This window comes from Dreissena polymorpha, chromosome 4 (assembly GCF_020536995.1).
Source record: "Dreissena polymorpha isolate Duluth1 chromosome 4, UMN_Dpol_1.0, whole genome shotgun sequence".
In the NCBI taxonomy this organism is placed as follows: Eukaryota; Metazoa; Mollusca; class Bivalvia; order Myida; family Dreissenidae; genus Dreissena; species Dreissena polymorpha.
In genome coordinates, this window is record NC_068358.1 from 122,097,829 (window position 1) to 122,115,903 (window position 18,075).

The 18,075-nt window shown below is 36.3% G+C and overlaps 1 protein-coding gene across 1 annotated transcript; it reads left to right on the plus strand.

Moving 5' to 3' along the window:
• The first annotated feature begins 12,844 nt into the window (after positions 1–12,844).
• Positions 12,845–16,940, plus strand: LOC127880287 (transcription factor SPT20 homolog). Its single transcript, XM_052427633.1, has 2 exons — positions 12,845–16,276; positions 16,743–16,940. The coding sequence occupies exon 1, from the start codon at positions 13,341–13,343 to the stop codon at positions 15,864–15,866; it is 2,526 nt and encodes an 841-aa protein (XP_052283593.1). The 5' UTR covers positions 12,845–13,340; the 3' UTR covers positions 15,867–16,276; positions 16,743–16,940.
• The last annotated feature ends 1,135 nt before the right edge of the window (positions 16,941–18,075 follow it).

Here is an 18,075-nt window from a genome sequence, read left to right on the forward strand (position 1 = left end):
GCGTTAAGTATGTGAGAAAACATTCAAATCAATGCGTATGTCACATTTAAGCTAATGACTTAAAACTAAACAATTCCTCATAAATTACATACTGGGTCAACTTACAAAAGTAAACTCTTGACCTCTTATGAGAAAACTTCTTCAAACATTCACATCAATTCGGAATTAATTTACGACAGTTATTTCGTGTAAAACCTTTTAACATAGGTACTAGATGTGGTTGTCGTTTGAAAGTTAGATACCAAAATATGCTTAACAGAATTGCAGTTCCAAAGGGGGGGAGGGGGGGGGGGGGGAAACAATTTTTTGGCATCACGTGGGCAACGCAGCGAGATAATCAAATAATAATGATTTATATTTTATTACACTGTAAACATGTTCATATAGTTTTGTTTATAAGAGAACATGATATTCGAACATCCAAATCTCGAAGGTCAAGTACTTAAACAACATATTTGTGGACGATATTTCTGCAATGCATTTTTGTTATTCCGGCGTCTTCTATCCTGAGACAAAAAAAAACGAGGGAAGCACAAACACCATAGTGCTGAAGGGCATATTTATTATAAAGAAATATAAAAATGAAGTGACTTATCGGGTGAAAATACTCTTCGGAGAAAATCACGAAAACGACGCCATTTTTGAAGTCAGTTCAAACTAACTCCACTTAAATTCAGTACGCATGCCCCCTGTCAATCATCATTATTTATCGTTCAAACATTCCGTTAAAACGGAGTATAAGTGCAAACGCACACGGTTCTGTATTTGAATGAAGATTTTTAGCATCCCCTTTACAGACTCTTCTACATTACTAAAAACTTTAGATATTGCTTCAGTCACATGTTTAGGGAAGCTTCTCTCTGTGAACATACTTTAGAGTGTCTCACTGTCTTCTTAATCTGGTTGTCGGTGGACTCAATTTTTCGGTCTTCATTCAATCTTGTTGTATCGTATGGAATTCCCAGTTTACAATTATGAACAGACAATACACTGGTGGCTAGTCAATTTCAAAAACGTTTTGGCCGCTTCACCAGAAATATACGTCATATGCGGCCAGCGTAGCTCCAACCAGACGAGCCTGCGCATTAGGGCGAAGTCTGGTTATCAGCTATCATGTCCGCTTTTGGTACCACAGTTCCTGGTTTGTAGCGGAAACGGTAGCTCCTGACCTGTCTGCGCTTTATGCTTATGATGGTCTGGGAGCTACGCTGACCGCACCTGTCATAAGACCCATTTTCGCATGACACGGCTCGTCTGTTTTTAAGCACACATTTTCGTCTCTCTCAATAATGATGTCAAGAAAGAAGCATTTGCTAAGGAATTACATTTAACATAAACACAGTGACATCCTGCCTAACCATAGATTGTTTAATAATAACGAGTCTCCAATATCACTAGAGAAGAAAAAGAAATACGATATAAAAAATAATAAGATTGTAATAAAGGCTAATAACTCGAAACCACTGGAAACTCTTGAAAATGCATATTAAACAAAATAAAATAAAAGCAGCTCATGTTAATGAATGCATGCTTGAGTTACTCACAGTGTCGTTATTGAAAAATAAGAAACAACAACAAGCATAAACGCACCAACAAATGAGTTAAACATTTATTTGATTAACGTTCAAATAACACACGCCCCATCCGATAATGAATATTGTCATGTATAGCATGATCTGCAATCAATAACAAACTAGTTGAGGTAACGTATGATGTAAATGTAACGCATTGAAGACGCATCGCATCGTAACGCATCGTTCAAACCCGTTTGGTCATAATCTATATATAACTTTGCTAGAGAAAATTCACGCGTGACTAGTCGCGCAAAACATTGATTGATATAATACATTATTTTACTGATGTTCACGTAGTGAACGTCAATTATGTCTCTTAATTCAAAATGTTCAATTAGGATAATCATGATAATTAAAACTACAACATTACGTTATTGTATTCCAGTCATCTTTTCATAATTGTGATAAATGACTAAGCCAGATTTGATAGGATAATGACACAAAAACCTATATAAAACTGTCGTCATATGTCATTGCATTTTTATTCCGTAATTATCATCGTGTTACATATGTGTTCTGTTTTCATATTTTTTTCACAATAGACTGTACAATGTACTTGTAGTTTAATCTCATTAAAATTATCGTCTGTTAAGTTATCGAAATTTGTATTGTTATGGCGAAGAGGCAATGTATTATCTATAGAGAACTTTCATCATTGTGTCTTTGGAATAAAAATACATACTATGGCAAGTTTTAAAAGGCGAACAGCCTTTGGATATTCCGTTTGCATAATAAATAGTGCATTATTTTTCCTGTAATCCATGTAAACACTCCTACGATATAATAAATGTGCATTTGTTAATAATGTACACTGTTTAATATTATAAGTCTTATATAGGTCTGATTATCATATTAATCCTACAAACATTATTAAAAAGACTAAATTTGCTGAACACGATTTCCACTCACTAAAAACATATCTAGATGCTAAGCTAGAGTCTAAGCATTTCTCTGTTCAGTTTATTACCACATCAGAAGTTAGTACTTTAATTAATCAACTTCATTCAAACAAATCTGCTGGGGCTGATGGTATAGGACCCAGCATTATTAAACTTTGCAAAGATTTCATTATACAACCAATCACTGCTCTTATAAATAACTGTATATCACATGGAACCTTTCCCGACATGCTTAAAATTGCAAACGTAATACCTTTATACAAGGGTGGATCGGTAGAAGATCCCAATAATTATAGACCAATATCACTTTTACCTACTATATCTAAAATATTTGAAAAGCATATAGCTAAACAATTGCATATATATCTAGAATCTACAGGTCTATTAAACAAAACCCAGTCGGGTTTTCGCAAATATCATTCTTGTCAAACAGCATTGATTAATATAGTTGATTCATGGCTTAAACAAATTGATAATGGAAATCTGGTAGGTACAATTTTCTTGGATTTTAAAAAAGCATTTGATCTTGTGGACCATAGGGTTCTTTTACACAAATTAAAACTTTATCATTTTAATGATAGTTCATGCGACCTATTTTCTTCATATCTCCGCAATCGATTTCAGTTTATCAAAGCAGAAAACACTACCTCTACTTGTAAAAGCATCATTGCTGGTGTTCCCCAAGGATCTATTTTAGGACCTCTTCTATTTCTTATTTACGTTAATGATCTTTCGCTAGATCTTACATGTGATTCTGCAATGTATGCTGATGATACAACATTGCACACTGTGGGAACAAATATTCAAACACTTCAAAATAAGCTACAAACAAATCTTTCAATTGTAAATGATTGGTGCCAAACTAATAACATGATTATTAATCCACTAAAAACTACTTGTATGGTATTAGGGTCAAAACGGAAAGCTCAAAACATGACAGATCTAAAACTTAAAATTTCAGATACGGTGATCAAAACAGTAAATTGTCAAAAACTTCTTGGCCTTTATATTGACAATACTCTATCTTGGAAACTACACATTAACAGCGTTTGTTCAAAAATGTCATCACGAATGTTTCTTTTGCAAAAAATAAAACCATATTTAACCCTTAAAATGCGTAAGCTCTTCTATAATGGTTATATCTCACCTATATCCGACTACGCATGCGTTACCTGGAGTTCAGCGGCCAAAACGGAAATTAATAGAATAGTCAAAATACAAAAGCGTTGTGGTGCACATATTTTGAATAAAAAGTACAGCACTAATTCAAAAACACTATTTAACAATCTAAAATGGTTGACTTTCGAACAGCGTAATCACTATTTCACGTCAGTTATTGTATTTAAAGCATTTCACAATCAAACCCCAACATACATACGTGACCTTTTGACACCTTCACAAAATATTCACTATAACTTGCGATCTTGCGAAAAGGGGGATTTAAAGCTAGTGCGAATACCAAAAACAAACTATTTCAAACAATCGTTTGAATTTTCTAGCAAAACAATTTGGAATTCGTTACCCCAATCTATACGTCAAACAAACAATTTAATTACATTTAAGAAAAAATTAAAAGCTTATCTTTCTTCCACACTTTATGAAATAAACTGAACATGCTTCATGTTGTTTTAGTAAATAACATTAGTTTAATGTTTAAATACTGTTCTTGCATAAATGGTTATTGTAGTTTTATGTCTGTCATTTGTTTTTAATTATAATATATATCATTATATGTGTATGCATATATGATTCTTTATGTTTTGTTCTTATTGCTCAAGATGAAATATGATGTATTTGTTGTAAATTGTATCTTGTTAGAAGACCTTGTTGAAAATAAGAAATGTATTATATAAATTGCATATTATGTAATTTCATCTGATGTATTTCTTAACAAGTCTATCTTCTTTAAATAAAGATTTTATTATTATTATTATTATTATTATTATTATCCAATTTTGCGAATAAGTACATAACACATCCATATTTTCATTACTTGATACATTTACGCGTCATTTTCCAAATGTGAAATCATAATGATTTACAAACAAAACATTATTTAATAGTGGCTTTAACCACTACATTTGAGCCAGCTAACAGTATACTTGTTCGAGTTTATATGTGACTCATTTAGCCCTTTGCATGCTGGGAAATTTGTCGTCTGCTAAAATGTCGTCTGCTGAATTTCTAAAATTAGCATTTACTTTATTTATTTTTTTCAAAGAATACTATCAGAATAGCAAACAGTTTGGATCCTGATGAGACGCCACGTTCTGTGGCGTCTCATCTGGATCCAAACTGTTTGCAAAGGCCTTCAAAATTCGGTTCCAGCACTGAAAGAGTTAGTCTTATCTTATTGTCCTTTTTATTCCATATGACCGTGCTCTGTGAACATGGGGTTTAATGCATGTGCGTTAAGTGTCGTCCCAGCTTAGCATGTGCAGTACGCACATGCTAATCAAGGATGACACTATCCGCTTTTGCGATAATTTTCGTGTCAAGAAAGTCTCCTCTTAGCAAAAATGAGTTTAGGCGTAAAGTATCGACCCTGATAAGCCGTGAGGACTGCACAGGCTTATATGGGACGACACTTTACGCACATGCATTAAACCCCCTTTTCGAAGAGCACGGCCCAAATTTAAATTCTATAAAAGCGCAAGGCTTTTCTGTTAATGGACAATACTGTACCTACATGCATTAATACCAATTTTCACAGAGCGAGGTTCAATAAACTTCCTCTACTTATTCCAAAAAATGCAAACGCGGTAAACGTATAAAGCAAGGTGTACAATTGCCACATTATATTGCTGTTTTTAAGTTAGACCGAACAAATGAACGTGTTGCTTACTGTGTTTATAGCTATTTACAAAAATAAAAAGTTCAGATGAAACCAGGTCGATAGTTCGATAGCTTAATTATGTTACATTTGAATGTGACTCAAACCCTTTATAGGATGATGATAATTAAATTGTCATACAGAAACAAGTGATGTAAAAGGATCTCAGCGTGTTGACAGCGTGCTGTCGGACCGTATATTCTGTGAAATATTTATTACGTTAGAAAGAACAAAGCACTTCAAATTTGAATTTTTTCATGATATCATGATATAAATGTCGTCGATTATTTCGAGGAAAAGAAACACATTGAGCACATATATTAAGCTCGTATCGAGTAGTCGTTGATGTTTAAACAAAACGTGCGTTCCTCGACTGAAGGGAATCCGTATCAGGTTGCTCGACGCGATGATGGCATTATATGAGTCGCGTTCTGAGAAAACTGGGCATAATGCATGTGCGTAAAGTGTCATCCCAAATTAGCCTGTTGAGTCCGCAGAACGCGACTCATTTTGTTGTTACATTGGAAAGTAAGACTTGTTTGTTGGTGTGTTTATGTCATTTGTTATTGGGCTATCTTTGTTTATAAATAACAAACAAAAATTCCATATGGAGAATGGCAAACATTACATGTATGGTTCTGTATAAATCTGTACACGGCAAATACTGTGCATTTATTGCACGTGACATAAAGGTGCGCACCTTCAAATGAAAGTAATATAAGGAAACCGGTACGTCACATGGACAACTACTGATGCTGACCGGCGGTTGCTACTGAAAAACCTCCATCTTCATTGATGTTTAATTACCGCAGTCTCTCGATTTTGCCACCATTAACGTCAATCATCGACGTTGACAACAAAAGAAGCACTTTCTACCTCGAATGCTCCTTTGACATAAATTATTTCACGACTCTGTAAAATTCCCATTAATACGGCCTATCTATTTGATTTAGGGCGTCCCCATTGCCTAAAGCTGCTGGTCAAATAAGCGGAAACATTCCATAGACAGCTTTGTCATGTTATTCAAATTACACGCGCGCTTTCGTAAGTAAGTCACGAGGTCAATGGATTCTGCATCATGATAATGTCGCGGACCCCTATACATTGTAATCGTAAATTGTCCTATCAAAAGGCATTCTTTTCTGGTGGACATTTCATTAATTATTTCCCCCTTCGAAGAATAGGGGGTATATTGTTTTGCTGGATGTCGGTCTGTCTGTCTGTCTGTCTGTCTGTCTGTCAGTAGGTCAATTCGTTTCCGATCAATAACTCGTCAACGAATTGACCGATTGGATTGATTTGTCACATGTGCATTGACCTTGGACAGAAGATGACCCCTATGAAAATTGGGTTCACCAGGTCAAAGGTCAAGGTCACGATACGTGTGAAAATAAAAGTGGAATGTGAAGATCTATAAGCTTATATTAAAAACACGAGAGAGAACAAGGCTAAAAGCAAATTTATTATCACCATACAATTTTGTTCTTCTTCTTCATCTTCATCGTCGTCTTCTTCTTCGTCGTCTTCTTCTTCTTCTTCTTCTTCTTCTTCTTCTTCTTCTGTGTCTTCATCTTCAGCATCATCATCAACCAGACCAAACAGTCATCATTATTACTGACATTTTCACAAACTCAAATGTGTCACCATCAGTGTGGTCTTAGCATGTAGTATGTGACGTAAGTTTTATAAAATGTGTTATGTCGAGTTCTCGTGACAATATAATGACAGGATGTCAATGTTTTGCGTGTAAGTTCTAATGACAACTTGTGTCTAAAACCTAGTTTTTCTTAACACGCCATAACAAAAATGTTTTACGGTGGCATAGAGGTGACATTCACTTCTCTTGTTTTAAATTGCATGCCTCTTTTTTTATCTCGTGGCCTCGACTTAGTAACTCTATACCCCGACATAGCTAAATCGTGGCCACGAGGTAGTAAGTCGTGGCCATGATTTAGCTATGTCGGGGTATAGAGTTACTAAGTCGAGGCCACGAGATACAAAAAAGAGGAGTACAAAACTAAATAAAAGAGGAGTGTAATTTAAGAAAGAGCGGTGCAGTAAATAAAAGAAGGGTAAATTAAATAAAAGAGAAGAGAATTTTAGCTATCTCGTGGCCACGAGTTAGTCAGCCAATCAAATTGAGCGGGCTTTTACTGTGATGATTACTTCCCTTTGTATAAAGATAACCATGAACGACCATAATTATGGAACAATTTGATAGGCTGATTAACTCGTGACCACAAGTTAGCAAAGTCGGGATCTCGAGATAGCTAAAATTATCTCCTCTTTTGTTGATGATTACTTCCCTTTGTATAAAGATCACCATAAACGACAATACGGAACAATTTTATTTGCTTACTAACTCGTGGCCATGAGTTAGCTAAGTCGGGATCTCGGTGATAGTTAAAATTATCTCCTCTTTTGTTTAATGCAAATGAGTTAGTAAGTCGTGGCATCGAGTTAGTAAGTCGAGGTCACGAGATAGAAAAAAGAGGAATGCAATTTAAAAAAAGGAAAGAATGTCTCCTCTATGCCACCGTCAAAAATGCTATTTTATAAATAAATAGATTCTAAAACGCTTGAAATCATACTGAAATATGGCAAAACACAACATTTTGATTTTTTCCGGAAACCGCCCGGGGTTTTCCGCAACCTATTTTGGTTGCGACGTTGACACAACTCGCATGCCACGGAAACTCGTTCATTATGGATCAGAGCTTGAACACTTCGAGCTTAACGTCAATTTTGAAAATCAACGTCATGTTATGCATCATGCTATATGTTACGATTTTATCCCACAGCTAAATGATTTTATAGAACAAATACAATTCATAAAGAAAAGATAAGGTTTTCTCCACGGTTATTTTTAGATAAGGTTTATTCCACAGTTATTTTTAGAACATAGGGACTACTTTTTTGGCCTTTCACCCCTGATTGCGTCATTCAGGTCATTGGGTACGCAGTCGTTGGACGAGTTAACGAGTGTGTGTGTTTGCGATGGATTATTAAGAGGATAAAACACGGCTGAGCCGGGCCGAGCAGTGATAATCGGCCCGCAGGAAGCATAACGGCCCCTTGGGCTTTAGCGACCTGGGGCAGATTATCACTGCACAATTTTTGCATTCTACGCAACTTTTTTCTTTATGACCATTACTATGCAACCAAAAAGTATCAGCCTCATTTCGACCGTCATATAATTTAATTAAGAGCAATGACAATTGTTTGCTTTACCGTGTATTATTATTTAACTATGTTTAATAAACACATGTTTGTACTCAGTCTTTTCCTGGGGCCGTTTCTGGTACAATGCGTTACTTTACGGACGAAAATAAGTTATACGTAAGTTTTCGAATTTTATAGAAACGCTACTTGCTTTACGTTTTGCACTTACGTATGATTTTTGAACGCACGTAGTTCCAAGAAACGGTTCCGTGATGTACCTTTAAGTTTAACCAACGTACTTGTGATTTATTGAGATATAGTTCTTAGGATCAAAGCAATTAGGTAACTTGTTAACATGCTGCTTTTATTCTTAATTCATACTTAAATGAGTTTTACGACTCATATCATGATGTTCAACGTAATCAAAGTCATATAAATGTATTTTGTTTTAGATCATGCATGTGGGTCTTTTTTTACAAGTAATTGTATTATTGTTATAATGACTGTGATTTTATAGAATATGTATTTTATGTTTTCTCGTTATACTAATCACAGTTATAATTGTTCAAAAATATAATACAAAATAGTATTCAAACATATTTGTTTGTTTTAAAGGTACTTATTCATAAAGTTTGCTAATGATATGTCTTTTAGAGTATATAATTTGAACGTGTTATTTAGGGAAAATTTAAAGTTACCGCGATTGTTGCAATCCTTGACAAAGATATACATAGCACACACATGCATACATCTCAGATTATTCGTGTGAATAAATTATAACCTATTACGAATCACGCCTCTTAATACACACAATCATAAGAATATATATTATTATTTTTCCTAACTTACAAAAAACAACAACAACACAAACAAATTGTATTTCGTTTTGATCCACTTCCGATAGGCTGTTTTGAACGGTGGCCATAATTTTGCCATTTTAATGATTACAAAAAGTAACATTTTGTTATTTAACTGTTACTGCAAAATTGATTTTTCAACGGGCCGTGGTGTCAATATAAATATGTGTATTTAATATATATTGTTTACCAAACGGTTATGTTTAAAAACGGAACAACTCATTCAAAAACTCGAGTTTCATGATTTTGCAATTGACCGAAAGTACAAAAATCGACGTTTTTTCAATTCTTATCAAGAAATATAAACGTAATATATTATGAACAGTTGTTGTTTACTGGTGATTAACTGCAAATCACGTTATTTTTTGTCAACAACAATATTTTTTATGCATGGACACAAGTTAGAATGTCTACATTTTCAATAATCCGGATTACCAGCTCCCCACTAGCTATGTCACTGTTTCGACTAACTTTAAACTTACTTCGTCTCCCTGAAAATGGACTGCGAAAACCATATGTGCCGTACTCTGTCAAAAAAGGGGGTTAATGCATGTGCGTAAAATGTCATCCCTGATTAGCCGGTGCAGTCTGCAGAGGCTAATCAGGGACGACACTTTTCGCCTAAGCTTGATTTTTGGTTAGAAGGGACTTTCTTGAAACGAGAAGTATCATAAAAGCTGAATGTTTCGTCCCTGATTAGCCTGTGCGAACTGCACAGGCTAATATTGGACGAAACTTTACGCACATGCATTCAACTCCCTTTTCACAGAGCACGGCTCATATAGAAATTATAAAGATATATCATTTTTCTGTTACACCGTTTTATTTCTTTATTAAATACGGTAATGTCTTTAAAAGTTCGAAGTTCAAGCTATATTAGAAGCATAGAAGATTCAAATAAATATACAACGGCTGCATCATTGTCCGCCTAATTCCTCGATATTTATCTTAGTACATAGTAAATATGTGCAATTCAAAAAGTTAATTTTATTGTGTACATTGGGATTCTCTTTTATTGGGCCATTTTGAGATTTGAAGGAAATCAGCATTGCTGGAACAAACCTTCATAACCAACCACGTGATGATAGCCGAGCCACGCGGTACGATAATTTTCCCGTTGTTATTTTCACTTTTTTAAATGTTGGTAATTTATTCTCTATACTGACCTAAACTTATACAACATTTTCAAAACAAAAAGAAAATGATACTACATGTACTTTTCATAATATTATACTAATACAAAAAATAACATCCCACGGAATCTGGTAGGATTTTCTTGTGATTGCAGAGATTGTATGTGAGAGCATGGAACGACAACTTTGCGTGAAGATCGGTTAATTGGCTTGCCTAGTCACCGGACGGGTTCGCTACGTCAGGTGTTCTCTCCGGTGGGTGACAATTAATGACAGCCATTGTTTCTCAGTAAGTTAACATTATGCGCAGTAACAACTTATTTTTAAATAAATCCGTCACGGTTAAATCTTATATTAAACTATTTAAAAAAAGGCGCATGGAAAATTATATTTTAAGAGTATATTACATATAAGTTCACATTGATATGTTAAAAAATTGTAAGCTTCATCAGTCAGCTATTCACTTGCGCCACAATAATATGTAAATAATAATTTGTATAAATGAATAACGGAATGGATAATTCTTCATAAAATGGCTATGAATAAATTATATGTATTTTTTGTAGCGCATTTAGTATTATCACAATATTATATTACGGGGTAGTATAGTTTATATTGAAATGAAAATGCGAACAATCTTTAATCACATGTATACATAAAAATAATGTCATCATTCGAATGTCTATTTTGAACGCAGCCCAATGTCCTTATTTTTCTCAAAGTTGCACACATTCAGGAAGCAGGGTATTAAAAAGGAATATTTAACGAAGCACAATGAATACATTATCTAACATCCTTTGCCGAAATATCTGTGTAACGCGTTTTTTTTTACAAAACGTAATTTCAACAAGTGCAAAGTACTTACGGTAATTGACGTATTATTTAACGTTAACGAAGCGCACACGCTTGCTGTATGAGCGCCGTATGACGATGACAGACGGCCGAAAGGCTGTCATTCTGCTTGCGTTACGTTATGTGACACGCTGATGTTATATTAGATTTCAACGTTGAGCAGCATACTGACACACTGTCATCCTCCTGGGTGAAATGTGATGTAGAAATAACCAAACATGCAGTTCCGGACAATTTTTTGCCCGTTTTGCATTTTTAAAGTTGTTATTTGTCAGTTTATAATTATTTTAATGAGGAGAATGAAACATGTTTTGTTCCAAAAATAAATTAAAATGATGTACGTAAACAAATCATGATGACAACGGAGCCAGCAATTGAGGGACAGTGTCCTTAATTAATGTTTCGCGAAACTTTTAAAGGGACTGTCAACCACGACGACGAAGAAAAGAAACGTTGTAAAATACCGTATTTTTTACAATTATTAGTTTATATTGATTAAAATATCACGACTGGTATATTACATTACTTGAAAAAAGTTCACATTTTCAGTATATTCGTTAATAAAATTTCGCGATTTGAAATCGAAAGTACATCGCGAAAATAGGTGACATAACGATATACACACTATAAATAACGCAAGTAGATTGATCATTTTATATATTAAATATATACAATTCACTACGCATGCACAATTTGCATTCCTGCGTTTACCACGTGACGATCATGATCAATCTACTGGCGTTATTTATAGTTAACTGATAGTTACCTGGTAGACATACCCAGTAAAATTTATTACCGAATATAGTGAACACATGAAATCTTAACAACTTTTTTCAAGTAATGTAATAAACCAGTCGTGATATTTTAATCAATATAAACTAATTATTGTAAACAAATACGGTATTTTACTAGTTTTATTTTCTTTGTCGTCGTGGTTGACAGTCCCTTTAATCTAAACAAAAACAGGAAGCAATAGTATTTGTGAATGACAGTATGTTAGTTGAGTGCATTATGTATTATTTTCCTATTGATCTTTATACTTTAACGGGTTTGATGTGGTATTGCTTTGTATATATCCAATATTACATGAATCTCGGAGATACATGTATATGTTAAAGGCATGATGCATTTTTTTTATTTTGATAACATTTATATAACATAAAAATTACTGTGTGCGGTATAAAGATCTGTTAAACATGATTAGTTATGTACAGTTTAAAACAATAACTGCTTATTCATAATATTCGTCAATGACCATTTATGTACAGTTTACACCAATAACTACGTTTGTACATTGTTTGTCAATTACTAGGTGTGGGCATTGTACGTCAGTTCCTAGTTTATTTACTAGTATATTTCATTATTAAACAATGAGGATAGATCTGGGTTTTCGCTCAGGTGCTGGGAGACCCAGTGAATAAGAACATAGATGTATATAGTGCAAGACACTATAATCTATTATGTCTTTATTCAATCAAGAATACATTCATAATAATTAACAACTCTGCCTCAAGTAGCCACCAGCAATGTTTGAGTAAAAAAATTATTATACGTCATTTACAGACTAGCAACATCGTTATAATGAAAATAATAAATGGCCCTCTGTTTTATAAGCCGCCCCAGGCAAGCGCAGAAGGTGTTGTGGTTACCTCGATGCACCGTATAAAACATTGTAAACTTGACAAGCAAGACTCCGAAGGCTCGCCGTTGGACCATGCAATTTCGCTATCCAACGCTTCGTTTAGTACGGCGTATGACGACAGAGAGCATTCAGTTGAACGTCGTACGTCCTCCCATAGGTTGCGGATTTCTGCAACAGTTTGGGGTGTATATATTGTAACATTCTTTCGGGATATCTAGCTAAATTTCGAGATAATATAACTATTGAGAGTGTATTTCAAACGTTTAAAGTGGAATTATTATAACTTAAACATTGGATTGATAATTGAATTTGTTTTTGTTCTAATGTGTCAGTTTTATGTGAGACGTATATATGCACATACACGACAGGAACTAAAACATTCAGAACAATGTACTCAGGCAACGTAATTAAAACGATAATATTTCTCGCGTTCATTGCCGCCTGTAAATGCGCTCTTCCGTCGGCATGCGTGGCGTGCAAACAAAGTCGTAGGTGCCTACCGCCGGACTGCTACTGTTGCTCCGACGAGCTAACAATCTCAAACGTTACTCTCACGCAAATACCTCAGATGGTGTTCTTCACTTTCGATGACGCCGTGACCGGTCAGGCGGCAGGATTTTACAAGCAGCTGTTCGATACTTCCCGAAAGAATCCGAACGGTTGTCCGATTTCCATGACGCTTTTTATATCACACGAGAACACGCAGTATGCGTTAGTGACGGAGTTCCACGGCCTTGGCATGGAAATAGCGGCTCATAGCGTTACACACAGCACAATGAACGGATCAAATTTCTTCGAGGAGGCCAAAGCGCAGAAAGAGAACCTAGCGAAACTCGCTGGCATTCCTGTCGAGGACATAACAGGCTGGAGAAGCCCCTTCCTGAAGCCTACGGGCGACCTTCAGCCTGATACTCTTAAGAATCTTGGCTACAAGTACGACGCGACGCTCACGTTTAGTAAACGAAGTCTCCGGGAGAAACCACCGGGCCCCTTTACGTTAGACTTCGGATTTCCGTACGAGTGTCAAGTGAAGCCGTGTCCGAAAAGCAAGCATCCTGGCTTCTGGGAAATACCGGTGGTGTCACTGATGGACTATAAGCAGGCGTACGATTGCGTGTATGTCGATGGCTGCATGAATGCACCACCAGACGAGGATTCCGCTTACAAATTTCTTTGGGATAATTTCCTCAGTTATTATACAACTACAAAAATGCCGTTTGGTATTAATATGCATTCGTCGTGGTTTTATTACCCTGACCGCCTTAAAGCAATGGACAGATTCATACAAAAGCTTGTCTCCCTCAACGACGTCTATATTGTCAGCGTGAGTAAAATGATAGAGTGGCTTAAACGACCAACGCCGCTGCAGGATCTACACTCGTTTGCTCCATGGGCCTGCGATGGCCGTGAGCGAGCATTTGAAACCGGTCCGCGTCTTGTTCAAACCATCGGTGTGCCTTCACCCATCCCACGATCCTTCATTCAATGGTCCGACGGACCGACGGTAGTTCACACACCGATGCCCTTCTCGGGCACTCAACGGACTTTTTCTCAAACAAGACCGCTAAGTCAACAAACAATTACACGCGACCTCTCGCAAGCTCAAACAAACGTATTTAGTGATCAAGACCTCCCAAGGCGTTTACAGACCCAACTCAGACAAACGGAAAGACCCAGGTTTACACCGCGTACTTCAGATCAGATGTTCAATCCTCGGAGACCGGATGCAGTTGAAAGGTTATCCTCGCCAACAATAGGCCCATCGCCGCGTTCACAGGATTTTCTGTTGGAGCAACACGAGGAACGCTTGCGTCAACAACGAATTTTAGAAGAACGGTTACGACAGCAACAAGGTGACATTGAACGTCAGCGATTGCGGGAAGCAGAGATGCAAAGCCAAATGGAGACAGAACGCCTTCGTCGGTTAGATTTCGCGCAGCAACAGCAGCAAGCGGCAGAGCGTCAACGCCAGTTAGAATTTGAACGTCGACGTCAAATTGAAGCTGAGCGCCAGAGACAACAAGAAGAAGATCGACGGCACGCTCTTCAACAGCAGCTGGAAGCCGAACGCCAGGCCGTGCAGCAGCGTGTCTTGCGAGAGCGCCAACAGCAACTGCATGATCAGCGGCAGTTAGAGCGCCAACAACAACTTATTGAGCAGCGGCATTTGGATCGTAATGCGATGTTACAGGAGCAGCAGTTACACCGCCGCCACGAGCTGCTTATGCAGCAGCGACAACAGGAGCGTGGTGGTTCCGGTCAGATTATGACCTCTCCACAAGACACGATCAGAAACCCACCGCCAGAAGTGCCAATCAATAATAACATTCTGTGGAAGCCAGTTATACCGTCTAGTATTCCCGATGAGGTCATATCTAGAGTGGAAAACCGGCGACATTGGGTACCACAAAATGTACAACAAGAAACAACTAATATTGGGCGATCTTTGGAGGTTTCTAACACTCTCAGACCAGATGCTACTCAACAGACCGGCGTTAATCTTTTGCAAAGAATCGAAACTCCTTCGAAAGTTGGCTATATTACCCCTGCGCCACCCAGAGTACAGTCACTGATCACATTACGCTTTTCCGAATCTCCGCGCGACGCCTGGCTCTCGAACATGCAAGCAGCACGTGGTCTGTCCCCGAACGCTCCGAGGTCCGGGCGTGGAGGCTCGAACCGCCGAACGGGCGACCAGTTGCAACAGACCATACCAGCGCAGTTACAAGATCAGAACGTTCGACAAAGTACCGTTTCAGGTGGAAATATGCCCAGTAGACAATTAAATGTAATGACACCACATGCGTCCAACAGGATTCCGTCGCAAAGTATAGGACGGACCATTGCTCATCCTAATATTGCGCAACAAATTGCATGGCATAATTTTATCAGGCAGATGCTCGGTCCACATTGATCCGTGTCATGACGTCATTAAATTGTAGTGCTGTTTTTGTTATATTTAATTGAGGTTTCCTATTGATTCAGTGTCGAATTAACCCCTTGAATGCTGGGAAATTTGTCGCCTGCTAAAATGTCGTCTGCCGAATTTCTAAAATTAGCATTTTCTTCCATTTTTTTCAAAGAATACTATCAGAATAGCAAACAGTTTGGATCCTGATGAGAAGCCATGTTCTGTGGCGTCTTTCTGGATCCAAACTGTTTGCAAAGGCCTTCAAAAATTGGGATCCTGCACTGAAAGAGTTAACAACAACGCTTTTTATGTATGGTTTGGGCTATTTTACGTGACTTACGCGTCTCGTTACTTTATTCAGAGTTCAGAGACAATGTGATGAGTGAAAACAGTCAACCTGCTTTATAGTAAACGTATGTGTATGGTGTTATTTGAAGTATGATTTTTGTTAGGATGTTGCACAAATATACGTGTCAATGTTTGGGTGATTTTATTATGTACATTTTGCGTATGCATGTTTAGAAACGAGTGTAGAAGAAATCTTGCCGTAATTCTCAGTTATACGAGTATGTTGGTGCGATACGAATTTAACGGGAATAAAGATGATTATGTTTAATGTATACTTAAATATAATTTGCTTAAAATCTTGGTGCCGTTTTATTTAGTTACTTATGCAATATTTAGACGTATTTACACACTTAAATTTATAATAATGTATTCATTACACAAATCTGCACATTTACTTATGTCTAGTATGTGATGTTATTAATCAATGCAGAAACATGTGCTGCTTAATTGGTCATATAGTATCTTTAAATTGAAATAACAATATACATTGTATTTTAAGTGTTTGCCCAAGTCGCATAAACTCGGGCGTAGCTTACTAACACGAGTACCCGGATGAACAAAACAGGGTAAACACTTAATACATTCTTTTTAAATGAGGATGAAAACATATCGTCATGCAACGCTTTATTTTAATTTACAATATTTGATGAACAATCAATTTGTATTGTATTGCTTATTTACTTCTTTCAAATATTTATATTGTTGTTCTGACGTTGATGTCATGATTTGTTGAATAAATGTTAAGATCTTTGCATTTTTTTTACATTTGTGTACAGATAATGGCAAAACACCTATTTCCATACCACAATACATGTACCTGAAAAAAAAAATGCTTTTTTAAACAATCTAATCATTCATTTATTCATCAGTAAGCGAATTTAAGTTTGCATAAATCTGGGACTAAGTAATGTTTCAGGTTTTGACAAAGAATTAATTTGATTGTTGTATACGCCTGATAAAAGCTTGTCAAGACCTTTTTGACAGACGGTGAAAACCAAATCGTGAATATTGTTTGACAATTACTTAGTGTTGGTTCAGGAAAGGCACTTAATCTACAGCAATCATTTTAAAAAGCGTAAATTGACCACTTAAGGAGATTAGGCGTATGCGTTTAATTATCTAATGGAAAAACTAATTCATTATAAAAAATCTACAATTACATGTTTGTTCCAAACGACCTTTCAAAGAACGATGAAACTTTCCGATTTTATCTGTTTTAAATGTTTTGGTAATACGTTTAATATGTTACTAAATTGAGATCTATATTAACTTTGACCATACAAAATATATACACTGATGGAAATAAGCATATCTTAACCTTTACAGCAAAACGAAGTAATTTTTAGCGGAAGTTCATAGATAAAACCGAAAATGTATAAAACATGGGTGTGTCGTATTTGTTTTTTTGTTAATATATGAATTGTACGTACAATATGAATTGTACGTACACATAAGCAATTAACCCATTTATGCCTAATGCACTCTCCCATCCTTCTTAATCGGATCAAATTATTTCCAAAATTAGGGATCTCCAGACTAAGTATATTTATTTCCATTTTTAGAATATTTATTGCAGAAATTCCTTTAATCAAACAGCGCAGACCCTGATGAGACGCCGCATCATGCGGCGTCTCATCTGGGTCTACGCTGTTTGCCAAGGCCTTTTTTCTAGACGCTAGGCATACATGGGTTAATATATGAATTGTACGTAAACGTAAGCAATTAACTCAAACAATGTGTTAGGGGTAAGTTTGTTTATATGTGTATTTAAATTACTTGTGGTTTATGGCAAATACACCCGTGCACGTGACCGCTCAAAGGTCGCCGTGACGTAGTGGATATGAGACCGCTTAGCGACCGGGAG

Coding starts and splice junctions, on each gene's coding strand:
- LOC127880287 (XM_052427633.1), top strand. CDS start 13,341: ATGTACTCAGGCAACGTAATTAAAACGATAATATTTCTCGCGTTCATT.